The sequence below is a fragment of the Vigna umbellata genome, chromosome 11 (assembly GCF_029865625.1).
Source record: "Vigna umbellata cultivar VRB3 chromosome 11, Vumbellata_1.0, whole genome shotgun sequence".
NCBI classification, from domain to species: Eukaryota; Viridiplantae; Streptophyta; class Magnoliopsida; order Fabales; family Fabaceae; genus Vigna; species Vigna umbellata.
This window is the reverse complement of record NC_142175.1, coordinates 21,548,701-21,567,778: the sequence shown is the minus strand read 5'-3', so window position 1 is coordinate 21,567,778 and position 19,078 is coordinate 21,548,701. Positions and strand designations below refer to the sequence as shown.

Genomic DNA, 19,078 nt, shown 5'->3' with positions numbered 1-19,078 from the left:
TTCTGGTCCAATTCATATATTACAATTCATTACCAACTATTTCTTCCTGTACTTTTTTTTTCGCATTTCTATATACTTATAAATTTCATTAAAATTGTATTAAAAACATGCACCCTATTTTTAAATGCATTTCGATTAGTGAAATTCGAAAAATATTTTTGGATTCGAAAACATGTTTTGAATTGTACTATACAAAATCTATTTAAAAAATATATTTGACAGTATAATTTAAAAAGTATTTTTTTAAGATTACATCATATTTTAAAAAATTATATTTCAGAATATATATATATATATTCTGAAAAACATTTCTAAATCTAGAAAGATATTCTAAGATGTGAATCCGGAATATATTTATAAATACATTTCTATAATTTGAAAATATGTTTCTATCTGAAAATACTTTTTTTACTGTACAATCTATACTATACTTTTGAAAAAAAAATTCTAAAGTTTATACTTCAAAAGGATATTTTCAAAAATAAAAATATTTTCTAGATTGTACAATTCAAAATATATAATTTTTAGAATCTTACATAAAACCTTTCGGATTGGATGTTTTGGTATGCATCTTTCACCAAAAAGCACATCCAGTTTCTTTTGCATGTTTACAGCCCAAATTAGAGACACTGTTATTAGACATGTCACTTTGAGACTCCGTGCAAAAAATTTATAAACATGCAAAAATTTAAAAAAGAATCCCAAAAAAAAAAAACATTCTTATTTTTGCAAAAAATTTATAAAGACTTTTTTCTTAATTTGTAGCACACTCCTATGACCTTTCATTTTCATGGATAGTTTATATGTGTGTATAAACCCATCATTCACCACCTCTTTCATTCATAGTTTATATACATGTGTACCAATAAATCATCCCTTCCTCTTTTCTATATTTGATAACCAATTAGCCTTCCATTAGTCCCACCTCAATTATGGAGAAGGGAAAGGACAAATAATTTATAACTAAAAATGGTAAAGAAATAATTGTATTGTCATGTTGTATTATTCTCAGTTATGGATTACTTTATAACCACTAATAATAGGAATTGTTCACACCCAAGTAATGTCAATAAAATTTAGCTGGTTCAACATAGTTTTAGAATTTTAATGTTATATATTCTCCACTTTTTATCATTAATCTGTTTTTTTTTTCCCTCAATTTGTCAATGTCTCATTTCCCAACAAAAACTCTCAATTATGGAATATTCAATTACGACAGACTAGAATTATACAAATTTATGTCTAATTTGATTTGAAACAACCAAAAACACTATAAAACTCCATGGTTGTTGTTGCTTGATGTCGCACATTTTGACCTCAATATGATCCTTATTTTGTTCATGAATTAGATCATCCTTGATATTTAAAATCACATGAAATCTAATCTAGTAAGTTTTTATAAGCATATTACCAATAAATATGATTTTCTTTTACATTTTAAAGTACATTACAAGTCCATGTCAAACAATTTGTTACATCAAGTAGGTGAACTGAATAAGGAATGCTTAAAATTTGTTGAGTTTAAATACAAATTCAGGTAAACATAATCACAGACAAAGATGATACAACCATGGAGGAAACATTATAACAGCCATGGAGAAAACATTATGGTAAGAAAATAAAGCAACAAATACACATGTAATCTATCTATTATCAAAGCCTGAAGCTGCAAAGATTCATTCATTAGTCTTACAATACACAAAGAAAAGAATCAAAGAGGCTTTGCACCACCACCATTCTCCTGTGCATTATTGACTGGAGTTGAAGAGCCACTCTTTTTAGAGCCACTATGGCCTGTGATTGTCCTTCCCATGAACTTCCCTGCCTTGCTCAATCCACTGCTAACGGCTCCAAAACCACTGCCAACTAGCCCTGCTCCAGCACCGATGCCACTGCCAACTAGCCCGGCACCGGCCACAACGCCACTTCCCATAAGACCGGCACCGGCCACAACACCAGTACCAACCAGTCCAACACCAGTACCAACCAGTCCAACACCAGATCCTAGTGCATCCATTGTGCTTCCTATCATTCCTGCTTCTTTCATTTTCTTCCTTTCTTCTAGTATCTTTTTCTCTTCTTCTAGTGCAGCCAGTTGTTCTTCCTTGTTAAACTGATAGTATAAGACCTGAAATTGAAACATGATTATGATTTTCAAATGATTTTCAATCAACCAGGATTGCCACAAGTGACCAACATATAGGAGGGCTTAAATTATCCAAATGATGGTAAGATCAGAACATATGAAGGGAAGAGAAAAAACTTTATATACACCATGCAGAGCTCCATAATATTGTCACTGCCAAGTACGTCAGATTATTAGAAGTACCTTTATTGTCAAGGTTCCTCGATCCTTCTTATCTTTCACCTTCAGTGTATCAAGTGATGACAGCAGCCTCAATTCCATCTCCTTTTCAGTTTGTGAGTCTAGATCATTAAGGCGTACCTGAACTATTCCCAATCGCTTATCTTGCCCAATGTCTTTATCAAAAACCTGTTTGAGGAGTCATGGACATCATTTGTGTTAATTGCCTTAAACAAATCAAATTATAGAAGCAGTTTAAGTTGAGTTATAGGGAGAAAAACATTAGATTTCAAATCAAAATAATAACTGCAATAACCCTGTAAATATGGATAAAATCTTGGGCTTCAACCAGGCTAAACAAAGACACAACCTCTGTCAATATTACAGAAACAATCACAAATTTTTGAGAAGTCAGTAATCAAACATAGATTATAATATATATCACTGATATATAGAACTGCCACTGGTGGAAGATCCAAAATTTGTTGACTTGAGGCAACAAGATATACCAACAGAATTTTATGTATTAAAGAAATTCTAGTTTACAACATGGATGGTACAGGATCACAATAACAAGGTTCAAACAAATTGAGCTGTTAAACAAAAGTAATCATACTTAGAAAGAAGTATGCAGTATGTTTCTAATCCCCGTGTCAGAAACAAGAGCAGGTAAATAACCAGATTTTTATTTTCAAACATATTGAGCATATATGAAAATATTTCTTTCCAATTCTTCAGTAAGTAATTGGCTTAATTTAAGGGCATATATTTATGAAAACAAAAATGTCACAAAATGTCCCTAAGAAATGAGGCAGAGACTTCAGAATAAAAAGGAGATAAAGTATTGGTATGGTAAAACCTCTAGAATGAGTGATTGGGTCTCCTTGTCTTCTGCAATCAACTCAAATCTCTCATTCCAAGTAGGATTCAAGTTGTTGTCAACAACTTTGGTTTTATACTTGAACAATGGTCGAATATGCACAACTACATACGGATCTGACTTTCCAATCATTTCCATATTCTTCAAAGCAGTCGCTTTCACTACAGTCACTGAAAGTTTTCCTTGGGGTTTAAGCTCCAGCTCACTGCAAGAAAACAAAAAAAGTGCTTTTTATGCTGTGTGATTGTAAACATATTTGAGCACTAACATTGAAATTTGCATTCCCAGTTTATTTTCTTCAAAGGTAGGGTTTAGAAGAGGTTATTTGCTGGAAAGAAGTGGCAGAAACACCTGCTTACTTACATGAGAGAATCTCATAGTGGCAGATTGATTTTCTTAAGGCTATATTATTGTTTTGTTGCTCACACAAATTTCAAAATCAAATGTAAAACTTTGTTAAAAGGATATAGCAACATAACTATTGTTTTTTTTTATCTGCAGTCACAAAGAATAAATCCAAAAGGATAAACTTGATGATTCACATTTACCTTAGATCACAAGGAATACCACCAAGTGGAACCACAATCCTATGGGGCCATTGAAGCATGTCAGTAACAATTGAATTCACAGTATCCTATAAAATGGTGGGTAAATGTTAGAGTTATGCATGCTACTTCAAAGATGCTCCCAAGGGAAAGATGCAGTAGACAATAAATGACTCACATCAATCATATCTGAGATTCCAGGAATAGCTGTTAAACTTCCACCAACAGCTTTCAGAGTATAGTCAATCCTTGGCTTTGGCTATATTTAAATGGAAAAGTCAGAATTCAGAGAGTAAAAATAAGTTTAGTGGGTATCATGTGGCAAGGCTGATACAAGTTTTAAAGAATAAACTAAAATACACATTTAGGCCAAAAATAGAACAGTTTTTGGTTATTAACAGTAGTTTCCCCCATTCACAATCTTTGAAAAGTGTATTATCCTAATAATGTCCCCAATTAATCACTATGGCAATTCACTTAAATTGATATCTAAATACATTTAACACGTTTAATATGAAGGGACACTTTATCCACCTTTTTTGTTTTTTTTTTCTTAATCAACCTTATCATTTTATCTTTTTCCTTTACCTCAGCAAGTAGAGCTACAACAACAGCAGAAATGCAAGGGATCTCTTCAGAAAGTTGGAATATAACACGGATAATGGTGAAAACCTGTAGATCCTTCAACTGAAACCAAACGCAATAATAAAACTCTAATGTTGACAAATTGTGCAAGGAAAGTGATGAAAATCAAGGGAAAAGTACACTGACAAGCTAAGTCTTACCTGAATAGGGATTGATGCAACAAGTGCAGCCTCAACAGCCAAAATAATACTAGGATCACCACCCCAACGGAAATCAATATCCATTATGATTTGACCTTTGGTAAGACTCTGAACACGAATCCCTGTATGGATGAAGAATTATGCATATAAAGATTATTAATTTATGAAATGTATGAGAAATAGAGAAGATTGGGAGAGAATATCCCTTGTGTGTTTAGCATACACATAGGGTAGTTTATTTATATTGTAAGATATGGGCCAATGCCCTTAATACATAATAGACTAAGCCCAAATAACAGAAACACACATCTTATCATCTAACACTCCCCCTCAAGCTGGAGCATATAAATCATATGTTCCAAGCTTGTTACAAAGATAATCAATTCTAGGTCCTCGTAAGGACTTAGTGAATATGTCTGCCAACTGGTTGCTTGAGTTAACAAACTCAGTCTTGATATCTCCGGATATGATTTTTTCTCGAATGAAATGACAATCAACTTCAATGTGTTTGGTTCTCTCATGGAAGACAGGGTTAGAGCTGATATGGAGAGCAGCTTGATTATCACATATAAGTATCATGTGAGTGACATCTCCAAATTTCAATTCACTAAGCAATTGTTTAAGCCACACAAGCTCGCAAGTAGCTGATGCCATAGCTCTATATTCTGCTTCTGCACTAGACCTTGCCACAACACTCTGCTTCTTACTTTTCCAAGATATCAGGTTGCTACCAATAGAGACACAATATCCAGAAGTAGACCTCCTATCAGAAGGGGAACCAGCCCAATCAGCATCTGAATAACAAACAATTTTTGTATCGTTATTAGGGCCATATAGCAAACCTTTTCCAGGTGATCTTTTAATATACTTCAGTATGCGAACAACTGCATCCCAATGGTCTTCACATGGGGAGTTTAGAAATTGACTCACCACACTAACTGCGAAAGAAATGTCAGGACGCGTAACAGTAAGATAGTTTAATTTACCAACTAGTCTTCTGTACCGTTCAGGATCTGAGAAAGGCTCCCCCTGATTTGGTAGGAGTTTGATGTTAGGGTCCATAGGTGTCTCAACAGATTTACAGTTCATTAACCCTGTTTCCTCCAAGATGTCTAACGCATACTTCCTCTGAGATATGACAATACCATCATTGGATTGTGCTACTTCAATACCCAAAAAGTACCGGAGTTTGCCAAGATCTTTGGTTTGAAAATGATGACAAAGGTGTTGTTTCATCTGAGAGATGCCAAGATAGTCGCTTCCTGTGAGAACAATATCATCGACATACACTATTAAGTAGATACATCCAGCACTCGAGTGGCGATAGAACACTGAATGATCCGCTTCACTGCGAGACATACCAAATTGTTGAACAACACAACTGAATTTACCAAACCAGGCCCGAGGAGACTGTTTTAGGCCATATAAGGATTTGCGAAGACGACATACCAATCCAGATGACTCCCCCTGAGCAACAAAGCCAGGCGGTTGCTCCATATAAATTTCTTCATGCAAATCACCATTGAGGAAAGCATTTTTGACATCAAGTTGGTAAAGAGGCCATTGGCGAAGAGCGGCCATGGCAATGAAGAGGCGAACAGAGGTCATTTTTGCCACTGGAGAAAAAGTATCACCATAATCCAAACCAAAAATCTGTGTGTAGCCTTTGGCAACCAGTCGAGCTTTCAGACGATCAATCGTGCCATCAGGACCAACCTTGATAGCATACACCCACCTGCAACCAACAACAGACTTTCCAGATGGTAATTGGACCAGCTCCCAAGTTCCACTTTCCTGTAAAGCACTTAATTCATCCATCATAGCTTGACGCCAACCAGGATGAGTTAAGGCATCACTCACAGATTTGGGAATTGACACAGAAGAAATGGATGAGAGACAAGTATAAAAAGATGGAGATAATCTGTTGTAATTAAGAACAGTATAATGAGGGGAAGGGTTACGGGTAGAGCGTATACCTTTACGGAGGGCAATAGGCAAGTCAGACTCAGTTGCTGGAGCCGGAGGAGACACATGAGTCGGCACCGGAAGTGAGTCATGAGGGAGACGATTACGGCGACTATAAACCTGAAGGGGTGGAGGTGAAGGATGATCCTGTGGTGAAGGAGAGTCTAAAGAAGGAGAAGACAAAATGGGTGGAGCATCACCAGGAGGATCACATATAAGAGGAATATCAACAGTAACAGGGAGAGGTACAGAACTAGAAGATAGATGTGAAAAGTAAAAAGAAGACTCATCAAAAGTGACATCAGCAGAGATAAAATGACGATTGAGGGAAGGGGAAAAACACTTATAGCCCTTTTGTGACCGTGGAAATCCTAAGAAGACACATTTGTGAGACCTAGGAGATAACTTATCAAGACCAGGACTAAAATCATGAACAAAACATGTAGACCCAAAAACTCGAAGAGGTAATGGATGCAGAGGGTCTTGAGGAAATAAGATAGAATGAGGGATTTTGTTATCTAGGACGGAAGATGGCATGCGGTTGATAAGATAACATGCTGTGAGAACTGCATCACCCCAAAAACGGGAGGGTACTTGACCATGAATAAGAAGTGTACGAGTTGTTTCAATAAGGTGTCTATTCTTACGCTCAGCCACCCCATTTTGTTGAGGGGTATAAGCACATGAGGTTTGGTGAAGAATGCCATGAGAAGCCATAAACTGTTTAAACGGTTGAGAAAGGTATTCACGGCCATTATCACTACGTAAATTTCGAATAGAAACCCCAAACTGTGTTTTTATTTCATTGAAAAAAGATTGAAAAATAGAAAACAACTCAGAACGATTCTTCATTAAAAACAACCAAGTGCATCTGGAATAGTCATCAATAAAGGTAACAAAATACTGAAAACCTAAAATGGACTTAACACGACTAGGTCCCCAAATGTCAGAATGAACCAATGAAAAAGGAGACGACGCCCGTTGTGAGACACTACGAGGAAAGGAACTACGAGTATGCTTCCCTAACTGACAAGACTCACACGACAAACTTGATAATGTGGACAACCTCGGGACAAGTTGTTGTAGTTTGGCAAGACTGGGATGACCGAACTGAGCATGAAGAAGGGATGGTGACTCCATGACAACGCCAACATGTGGAGAAGGGCGGAGATGATAAAGGCCATGAGACTCACATCCTGTGCCAATCATGTGTTTCGAACTCCGGTCCTGCAACCAAACAGAATCTTTAGTAAATGAAATAACACAATTAAGAGTACGAGTTAAACGACTAATGGACAATAAGTTGAAGGGAGACCCAGGGACATAAAGTACATGATCAATGGATATGGATGGAAAAATATTAACAGTACCAATACCATGAGATGAGACTCTAGACCCATCAGCCATTGTTACTGAGGGTAAATTATTCGGACATGACAAGGAAGAAAACAAGGACTTGTTACCAGTGATATGATCGGTGGCGCCTGAGTCAAGGACCCAAGGTCCAAGGGAGTGAGTTAGACCAACAAAAGGTGTACCTGTACGTGCAACAGATGCAGATGTAGTGGAACCAGAGTGCTGATGATCCTCATACCATTTGAGAAATTCGTTAAAGATTGCAGGTTTGTCTATGATATTAGATGAAGTAGGATGGTCTGCAGACGGTGATCGGGGAGGTGGATCAGAATTTGCCATTGCTACAGGTCGAGGAGGACGTCCATGGAGAGCATAACATCTATCAATTTTGTGGCCTAACTTGCCACAATGGTCACATTTTGGACGTCCTTTACTTGGCTTGCGAGACCGACTTCGATCATCACGTTGAGCAGCCATAACAGAGGAATCATCAGTATGAGGGGATGTCTCAGTGACCGGTTTGCTCGGTATACGCAAAAGAGCAGAACAAGTAGAAGTAAAGTTGGGTATGACAGGAGAACCCAAAATCTGATCACGGACATGAGAAACATCATCAGAGAGTCCGTATAATGCCAACAACATGAAGAACTTTGATCGCTGTTCCAATTCTTCAGCAGGAGTGGAAGCAGGAGGTAATATATCATTAAAGTCATGAAGAAGGGCATGAATTTTACCCAAATATTCTGCCATAGGACCAGGATTGCGCGGACCAATAACAGTTAATAGGTCCTGACAAACACCATAAAGACGCTGAGTGTCATTGGTGTATAACAACTTCGCTTGTGCCCATACTTCTGAACATGTTTCATAGGATCGAAACATTTGTTTCAGTGAGGAGTGAATGGTGGACTTTATAACAATGCACAACTGAGCATCAATTTTCATCCAGCGGGAAGTGTCATCTATGGGAGCAATAGTCACATTTTGAGTAAGATGATCTAAGTACCCTTGACTCTTCAACCAAAGTTTGATGTCGGACGCCCATGTTGCATAATTTGTGCCATCTAACTTGTCAATGGACAAGTGTACATTCACATAATTGGTATATATTGAAGGATCAGAAGATGAGCCACCAATAGAGGTGTTTGTAGACGAGGAAGATGCCATAGGGAAGGAGAAACCCTAAAAATTCAAAGTGCTCCGATGGATGCAACGACCACAGATCCAGAAAGAGGGCGAGGAGGCGATCACGGCGGTGCTGATCGGCGGCGGAAAGCTCCGGCGACGCGCCGGCACGCGCGGCGGCAGCGGCGGCAGCGGCGACTCTTGCGGCGGCGCGTGGAGGCGCGTGGGAGGTCCGTTCGCCGCGATCTTCGTACGACGGTGGTCGCCCGGCCGAGACGATTCCGATGGTGTGGTCGCCGGTCGATTCTGGAACTCCGGCGACGACGGCGACGGCGGCGGCGGCAGCGACAGCGACTGCGGCAGTGAGGGGTGCCGGAGACCGTGGAGTTGACTGGAACTATTCCTGTGCTCTAGATACCATATGAGAAATAGAGAAGATTGGGAGAGAATATCCCTTGTGTGTTTAGCATACACATAGGGTAGTTTATTTATATTGTAAGATATGGGCCAATGCCCTTAATACATAATAGACTAAGCCCAAATAACAGAAACACACATCTTATCATCTAACAAAATGAGAGGAAAACTTGATAAAGGGAAAGAAACACAGATAATTTTAATCGGTTTTATTGAATGCTATGCACCTAAGTCCGAAGTAGAATAACATTTTCATCACTTATGTCGAGTATGAAAAGAAAGATTCCATAACCACATTAAACTTAAGATTTCTTTTATTATCCATGTCATCTAGTTGCCTTCAGACTCAATTTGTTAAAGATAAATAAAAAGAGTAATTCTGATATAAAATAGTCTAGATATTTTTCAGATTAAAAAAAATAATTTATGTTGATTTAAAATCATAAAATCTCGCTTTTTAAAAACAGCTGATTTAAATAAGATTTCAATCATAGTTTCAGAACTTTTACAAGATTTTAGATTCTTTTAAGATTCTAATCATCTTGAAAAGATAAAAATGTTGGAAATCCCCTATTTGATTTAAGATATAGCCAAATCATAGTATATAAGTGTATACAAACCCCAATTTCCAAACTAACCTTGTGAGGTTGAATTAGTTCTTAATTGCTTTATAAAATGGTATTATAATGAATCCTAGCAAAGTCCATTAGGCCTATAGTGTCACTCACTATTAGGCCACTATAAGATCACCCATAAATATCGGGTCCCACACAATGTTCAATCCTTGACGAGATGAGTTATGTTAGAGATCCACATCAACTAAAGATATGGTTAACTTTTGTAGTATATAAATGGATGTAAACTTTATCTTTCAAACAGATTTTGCAAGGCTTAGTTATGCCTAAATCATTTTCTAAGAGAAACAAATACATTCAAAACTATGGAAAAGTAATTCTTTAGTGAAAAAAAAAAAGAAAAGCATAAGATACAGACCAATGATTTTTGATATATGTTCATATGTTTGGTTCCACATTATAAGTCCATAGTGGAATAATAGATAAAGGCCCCCTATATATAACTATATACTAAAAAAATAGAAATTCATATGTGGACTTCGTTTTTCGAATTATATTAATATTTGACTCCTACTACATTTTGCAATTGATAAATGAATTGAAAATGTAAAATATATATTGCAAGAACAAGTAAACATGTAAAAAATGATAAGGTTTATTAAATTATTAGAGTTAGCAAATAACATAAGTCTAACAAATCTCAAAAAGATGTATGACATTATTCGTTCAATTTTACTTGTATTATTGTTTATCATTCGATTTATGGTCCAAAAAGAAAAGAAACATACACACACACACACAATATGTACATGTAACATTTTTATAAAGATTTTATACAACTTTATTTCCTAAATTTTCTCCATTTTCTTTTTCTTTCTATTTATCTCTCTCGTTGTGTCTCCTAATACATCTCACATTTACTCTCTCCTCTTCATAGCCCTCTTACTAAAGATGAATACACAACCCAAAATGTATACAACAAACATTTCGAATAATGTTCAAGGCTTCTATTTTTTCCCTTCAAATTTCTAAATTAAAAAACAAATAATCAATGTGATACTTTCACTTCAATAATGAGGGAAAAAAGGAAAATATTATTAACAAAATCATACTAATTAAATTCTTAACTACTCTATTTGTAACAATCACTTTCTCTTATAAAAGGAGAAAAATCTTATGGAATGAATGTGAAGATTCTAGGATATGTTTTTGCTAACTACCATGGAGATATTAAGATATTTTTATCCTAATAATCCCCTATTTAAAGCACGTTCTACATTATAGTTTGAATAAAAAAAGCAACAATTTCATTCGTTCATGAAAATAACAAAATGATATAGTTAACATTTACTGCACAAGTATAAGCATTATTTTAATCTTGTGGGCCCTAGGCTGTCACTACCAAATGTGCCCAAGGTCAACCTTGGCTTCATGTTGAGGAATTAATTCTGGGTCCAAATTTGATCATAAATTAAATCAACTTTAGGTAGTTTTTATGTTGGATTAAAAAAAATTACAATTTTTGCCAGTACCCTTTGCAATAAAAACTACATCCAAAAACAGAGATCACATCACTTCAAATGAATTTTGTAAAATAAATTTCATTCAAAAACAATTTTGTCAACTATCGCCCAAAACAGTTAAATTATTGATCCAACTGGTAATTGAATAAATTACTTATTTCCCTAAATTTAGAATGATAAAATGGAACAGTGTGTATATATATATATATATATATATATATATATATATATATATATATATGTTATAGATATTATGTAACTAGTTAAAAACATCCCAGTTTCCTCCCTCTAAATAGCTTCCAAATTGACTTCCATCATATTGATTTCTCACCCATCAATACCTCGGTAGGAAGCAAGAAACCATATGCAGAGTATCAGTGTATTTACAAGTTAAAAAAATCTGTTTTCTTAAAAAACATCATTAGCTCCAAAGTTTTGGTCATGGCTCCAACACTGGTCTAACAAGATTTTTGCTTTCAAATTATGGATTGCAATATATGAACGCATTTTTCTTTTATCTCATGGAATCCAAACAAGTTTTTTTTTCTCTATTAAATTATTATTTGTTGATAGAAGAATATTATCAGTGGACAGAATCCAATCCCAAAAAAAATATAAATCCTAAACCCAAAGGGCAAAGAGATACCCGGGAAAAATAGCTATAATCTTCTAACCAAATTGTCATGAACAAAAAATTCCCAAAGCTTAAGTTGTTAAGTGCAACCAGTTGTAATTGGTAAATTTACTAGACAAAGATTGTGCAGAGGAATTACTATTGATTGCTACCTTCTATTTTTGGGGCCACATTTCCAAGTGAGAGTTTGCTGAACTTCAATGAAGTAATTCCAGGTGGTCTGTACTCTTCTAGCAGTGGTTCAACAGATTCTCTGATCACCAAAGTTGCAGCCTATGGGCAAACAAAATCCATCAATATCAAATTATGTATTTAAGCGAAGAAGGAATACAACTCCAGATACTTGCAAGGAAATTTAAACCAAAACGAAGAGAAGGGGGTTGTGTCTAAGCATGGCATGGTTCATATTGAACAGCACATAATTAAATACAATTTTTCATAAAACTTTTCAAAAAAAGATAAATAATATACATAAAATGAGAATATTTGTTGGAAATCTTAATATTTGGATTTGAACATAAATCAACCATAAAGATTAAGTGGATAATAGCAGACAATTTTTCACTTATATATTCTGTTTTGATCATATATCTCCAAAGGGGTTAGCAAGGAATGGGTGGAGACAAGTTTGTCTTTGTCCTTATCCGACAAAAAATCTTGATTAGTTAAAGAACAAACTTAAATTAAGCTATATTTTATAATATGTATTTGAAGTACATAATATCTTTTTAGATATAACATCATGTCTAACAAAATATTATCAATTAAATACAAGTTTATTATTAATATGTAATTGTTATAAGTAAATTTACATTTTAAAGTAAAGCCTTGGCTTGGGCTTGGGCTGAGGATTGAATATCTAAAGTGTAAAGTTGGCATGACCAAAAATCTTTTGATGGCCAAATACTGAGTGACTTAATAAACTCAACAACAAACAATTTCTAGGATAGACCATAATATCATCTTAAATTTATTCAACCCTAAAAGTTAGCTGAAAGATAATTGAGTGTATAAAGCTGAAAGATAATTGAGTATATATATATACATACATACATACATATACATACATACATACATATACATACATACATACATACATATACATATATATATATATATACATATATATATATATATATATATATGATCATAATCATATCTCTAATTGATAAGGTATCTCTAATAAGAAATTAGAACTATAAATATGGGACATTGGATTTTATTTTAAAGGTAAAAATTAAAAGAAAACGCACATTGACTACTTTAAAGAGCTTTTAATCTTGCAGTTAACTCGTCATAAAAATGGGTGGGGTTGGACAACTTTAAGATCGGTTGAAAATTTCACCCTATCAAGTGGGTTGCAGATTGGATAGGATTGACCAACCAAAATTTGAAACAAAAAGTTATAAAAAGGCATGATTCATAAGTTGGCATACCAAATTATAAAATAAATAAAAAATATAATGTCAAAGTCACAAATTATTAACCTGGTAAATTGTCTAAATAAATATAAGTATAACATTAAACCCTAAAACTTCATTAGACACTATGTTTAAAAATTAATATTTACTAAAAGCAAAATATAACCAACACACTAGATTTCAAACCTGTGTGCATCTATACTACTTAATACCTTCAGATAAAATATGAAATAAACCAATCCAACCATTAAGTTGAAAGTTCTTACAGACTAGATAAACATAACTACTAGCTTCATCACACTAATTTATTCTGACGAATAATATGCTATTAAAAAGATAAATAAATGTTATTACCAGATAACAAATTAACAATGTCCAATTTATGTGAAAATTAATCCTGTATACGTAATTAGAAAGATAATATCAAATGATTCAATGGTTGAACTTATTATTGGTACATAACTTTTCTTGCATTTCTATTGGTAAAAAAAGATTCATGAACACGTGAAAACTAATACTTAAGGAAAAAATTTCTTTCGAACTGGAGTATTAAAAGCAACATAGTCCAATACTAGAATTCAGAAATTATTCAAGCTTAACCCCATAAAGTCAATTTGTAAGGTAAGGATTTGACCAAGCTATATAAGCTCTATTTAAACCATAACTCTAGTGTAATGAAATTAAACACCACTCTTGAGCCTATAACTAAGGCAGTCCTAAAGTTGTCCCAACTAAGGCATGATAGCTGGTGAGGTCACAATTACAGAAATTTTCCAACACTGACTTCACTGGCTTGCAGGATATAGTAATGTGAGTGGTTCAACAATAGATCTAGGATAAACTCCAATAACATTACAGAATTCAGATTTAATATCTAACTCAACCCTTATAATGAAAGGACTGCCAAGACTTTATAAGCTTTAAATGTCAGACTAAACATCACCCTAGAGACTGCAAACAAAACAGACTAAAGAGACTGTTACTAAAGTGGACGATGGGTAACCACAGTTAAGATGACTTCTGAACAATAAACAATCTAATTTTGACTACAAACAGTATAAACAAAATATTTTTATAAAATAACAAGCCCAACTAGACATTTTGGGAGCTTTTAAGTTCAAACATATAAAGAAAATCTTGTAAACTGCCCAAATTGTTGTAAATCATCATACAAATACATTACGGTGTGCAAGCATACTCACTTCTGCCACAAATGGCCAAAGTTTGGTCAGTTTCTTGTTTAGCCATTTCACCTGTGAGAGCCCATGCAAGGAAATGTCAAGCACACTACACAATCATATTAGAATAATAGGTACACTATATGAAGTTCTTTCAAACCCACCTGTTCATATACAGGAAATGATATCCATTCAGGCAAACTTTCACCACAAATTTTCTTCAAATCATCTCTGCTAAGGGATGAAAGGAGTTTAATGTCAGCTGCCTGCAAAGCAAATAAATAATGAACGTTAATAGTGTGTTTAGATATGGAATTTTAAGATGGTAAATCAATTTTATAGAGAATTTGGAATGCTATATATATTTTTTGGATAAGAAATTTTAAAAGAAACTGTAATTTTAAAATTCCATGAATAATTAGATTTCTTAAAATTAAAGAATATCAAATTCAACCTAGAAAGTAAAAATTTGAAATTCTTCATATTTTCAAATTCATGTGTCTTCTCTACCCTACTCTTGGTTAGAACATCGTCAACTTGACTAAGATCAAGACATTATTGGGATCAGTTTTTTTAATTGATGTAAACTAAAGTTTTTCTATTGATGCTTATTTAAATTTTTAGGATTACTGTTGTTGTTGTAGACCACGGTTATTTTCTCGCTCGATATCAGCCAGGGTTTTATCAGCCAATTTCAAGGAGGCTATTTTCTAGCATATGAAATTTATCGTGGCTATTTTTTGTTGATGTTTGCCATAATTACTTTCTTATCATTGACAACGATGTTATTCTTTGTCAATAGTATGGCAGGATTTCTTTTCTAATGCTTAATAGGAAAACTTGCGGTCAACATTTACTAGGAATTTTTGACTCATGTCACTCGGGGAAATTTTTCAGCTAATATTGATCAAAAAGTCAATAAGACGTCAAATCAAGAAACAGCTTCATCAATATTAGTTGAAAAAATCTTGACAAACTATGACCAAAAAATAACATCAACCGGTATCAACTAAAAACTATGATCAATATTGATATATTTGAATTATTAACAATTGTTTGATATTTAATTTTTTTTTCATTTTGCATTTGGTGGTAATTGAAATACTTTATGCAAATGAGAAAAATTTTCAACAAATTTGAATTGCCTTATATAAGCAAAATATTTTAAATCCGGTCAATTTTAAATGAAAACAATTCAAATTTAATGTATTTGAATGTCTTAGAAATTTTGAAATTCCCTATCTAAATGTAAGGTAAGACTAGAAAAGAAATGTTTAAACAAGATATCTGTTTAAACAGAACATATGAACAGCTTAGAACTCAATTTCAACTTTCTCCTCTCTCTTTATTTCTCATTCCTACATACATTTCAAAACTGATGTGCTCTGTTCAAACCGGAACATTTCAAGTAATTTTTGGTCCTTTGGTTTACTTTATTGATTGATAAATTTTCTTTTGAGATTTAGTTTTAAAAAAAAATAAGGCTGAGGTTTAGAATCAGAACCACACATATGGCAATTTGTCATTAGATGACTTACACTTTTCATGCATTCTATATCAACTCCTTTATAAATATCAAAAAAGGGAACTTATTTCCACACATCTCATTTCTTTCCACCATTTCATTCCATTTACTCACAAAAATACTAACACACATTGAAATCTGCATCCCTTCCCTACTATATCATTTGCCATTTTTATAATGAAATTTCATCGTAATTTTTAATCAATCTAAAGTGACAGAATAGTCAAGCAATTACCCTGAAATTTCGAGCAATCTCATTCTTGAGATCTCATTACCGTGTTTAAATTTCCACAACTTAACTTTTTTAATATAAAAAATTACTTTATTAGAGAGCACAGAAGAATACAAATAGGGACAGAGATATACTGCAGACAACAACACATCTGAAGATTCAAGAATGCAGTAAAGCTGCAGTTCTTATAAGTCAATGCAAGCTATCAATGGAAACAACCATGAGAAACACCAAAAAAAGGCCACAGACATAATCCTATTTCACAACAAGTTCAAGGGCAAAGAAACACTCTTAAAGTGTAAGCATGTTGTATAAACAGCACACGGCTGCAAAATCCATAAAGATTGTTTCAAGGGAAAGTGGCTATAAATAAACAGCAATACAGTTTTGAGCTTCCTTCATTTTTACCATAACCTTTATTCTAAACCACCAAAAAGGGTTCCAAACCAAAGCTGTGAAACACATTCACATAATGCTTATCTAGGAATACTTCAAGATTATTTCAATGGAAAGTGGCTAATTTACAATTATCAGGAGAAAGGGCCACCTGAGGCCTCTGAATATGCAACATGTTGTCTGTATTAATCTTGTTAAGTACCACTAGACCTAACCTTTTGAGGGAGATTTGGACTTCAAAATGGACTTGCCAATATTGGGAACTTAGTTTCCTAGAAATAGAGTTTAGAAATCGAAAATAGGATCTACAAGAAAATCTTCCAGAACAATACAAAGTCCAAATTGTTTTGTCTTATGAACAAGCAAAGATAGATTTGAGTTGAGCATGAATAAGAGGTTGTACTTCACTAACCTATCTATTATAAAGGTGAGACAGTAGCCAAAGGAGGCACTAACTAATGTAAGGTCTATTCGGTAAGTGCAACATCGTTATGACTTGTTCACTTCTCAAGTCCACATGAGAAAACAAAACTGTTGTTCATGAAAGAGGTAGAAAAAATAATAGCATCACAAGTTTAAAGTTCCACAAATCTCGTTTGTTTTCTTTAATGTTGTAATAGAGTTTAATTGCAACATTTTCATATAAAGGGGCATTTGAGTATTTCAATCATAACTCATAAAGCTAATTATAGTGTAAAAATTTAATTAGGGTCAACCGGTTATAAACATAATTAGCGTAACACATGTTATTATTTTGACGTCCTAATTCCCACATCAGTTGTTGAAGGCAATGGAAGATTGTATTTTACTAACCAAAAGAAAACTAACCAGTACTACTACTCATTAGGTTTTGCTTCTGCATTTTACTGAACAGAAAACTCTGTAAATTGTTGAAGCATCTCCTTTTGAGCCATGATGTTTCATCCTCTAACTTTTAGTATTCATCAATCAAACTAGGATCGTTTCCCTATGATCCATTTTCACATTGATTACTTGCACCACACCCATATGATAATCTCTATTATAACCCACAAGTGGATTATTCACACCCCCCTGAACCCAATCATCACCAAATTTTATGCTCTATTCACAACATTTTTCCCTATTGATTGCAAAACTGAAAAATTCCCCCACCGTGATGTTCTCTATTCATCAACATTTTTCCCAACACAGCCTAGTTTATAAAATCCTCACCATCTCTCAAAACACGAATCAACAAAGCAAAAGTCAAAGTATGATTGAACTGAAAACAAAAACCATCATCACCCATACCTTTGCAATTCTTTTGGCGCTTCGGTACCTCATCATGCGTGCCCATCCAGCCATCAATGCGATGCCGAACACCAACCCCATGAAAATTCCAGAAAACAAACCCATCTTCCGAGATGCCAAACACCACCTTTCCCCTTCCAACACCAAAAACACAAACCCAAAAGTCAAACCAGAGACACCCACATGAGAAAAAGACACAAACTCAACCCTCGAAACCGCAAAACAAAACCCAAGTCAAGCCAAAAACCAAACTTTCAGTGAAATTCGAGTAAAACAGCCCAAAGGGTCTCACTTTAGAAGATGAACGCCAATTGGAATGAGATTTTGCAGAGAGACCAAAAGTTGGAAGCAAAAGAAAATCCCAAAGTGTTAATTTTTGTGGTAATGGTGGGATGTATGGACAGGGATTCCTTCCAGTGTCGTGTGAGTGAGTTTTCAAAACTGTAAATTATGCAAACCTTCTCGTTTCTAACGTTACTTTCAGTGTTGTGGGTTCATCTTCTCTCCCTCCACAAGATTATAAAAAAAGCATTAAAAGCATTGTAGCTGACTTGTAGGGTCTCCACATCTTCAACATTGTTGGCATTCTTAAATTTATTTATCTATTCATAATTTCCCATCACTGTAAAATTATTTATCTCTTTGACCTCTTAAAATTATTTTCATTCATTCAAATTTTTAATAAAAATTAGAGTAAGTTTATTAACTCAAAAAGTTAAATGTCACAGATTTATTACAAGCCTGATGCTAAAACAAAAATTGTTTTACACTATCCACAAATTAGACACATGTTGGTATAATCATAATAAAAATCTTATCTTTTATTACATTTCCTAAACATTACAATTTGTGGTGAATCCTTCCTTTAATTCAAGACAGACTAACTAAATGAAAAGAGAGTGATACTAGTATTTTTTTTGTTCTTATGAAGTTAACAAACAAGG

At 34.1% G+C, this 19,078-nt stretch overlaps 1 protein-coding gene across 2 annotated transcripts; it reads right to left on the bottom strand.

Moving 5' to 3' along the window:
• Positions 1 to 1,486: 1,486 nt before the first annotated feature.
• Positions 1,487 to 18,726, bottom strand: LOC124841486 (calcium-dependent lipid-binding protein-like). 2 transcript variants are annotated; one of them, XM_088101646.1, is made up of 12 exons: positions 18,593 to 18,726; positions 18,135 to 18,268; positions 14,874 to 14,975; positions 14,734 to 14,784; positions 12,263 to 12,383; positions 4,516 to 4,637; positions 4,319 to 4,417; positions 3,909 to 3,989; positions 3,734 to 3,819; positions 3,165 to 3,390; positions 2,330 to 2,494; positions 1,487 to 2,128 (listed from the first exon to the last, which is right to left on the bottom strand). In XM_088101646.1, the coding sequence occupies exons 2-12, from the start codon at positions 18,237 to 18,239 to the stop codon at positions 1,712 to 1,714; spliced, it is 1,575 nt and encodes a 524-aa protein (XP_087957772.1). In that variant the 5' UTR covers positions 18,240 to 18,268; positions 18,593 to 18,726; the 3' UTR covers positions 1,487 to 1,711. The 2 variants fall into 2 exon arrangements, with proteins under 2 accessions (XP_087957772.1, XP_087957771.1); XM_088101645.1 differs by lacking the exon at positions 18,593 to 18,726 and adding an exon at positions 18,427 to 18,586.
• Positions 18,727 to 19,078: the final 352 nt, after the last annotated feature.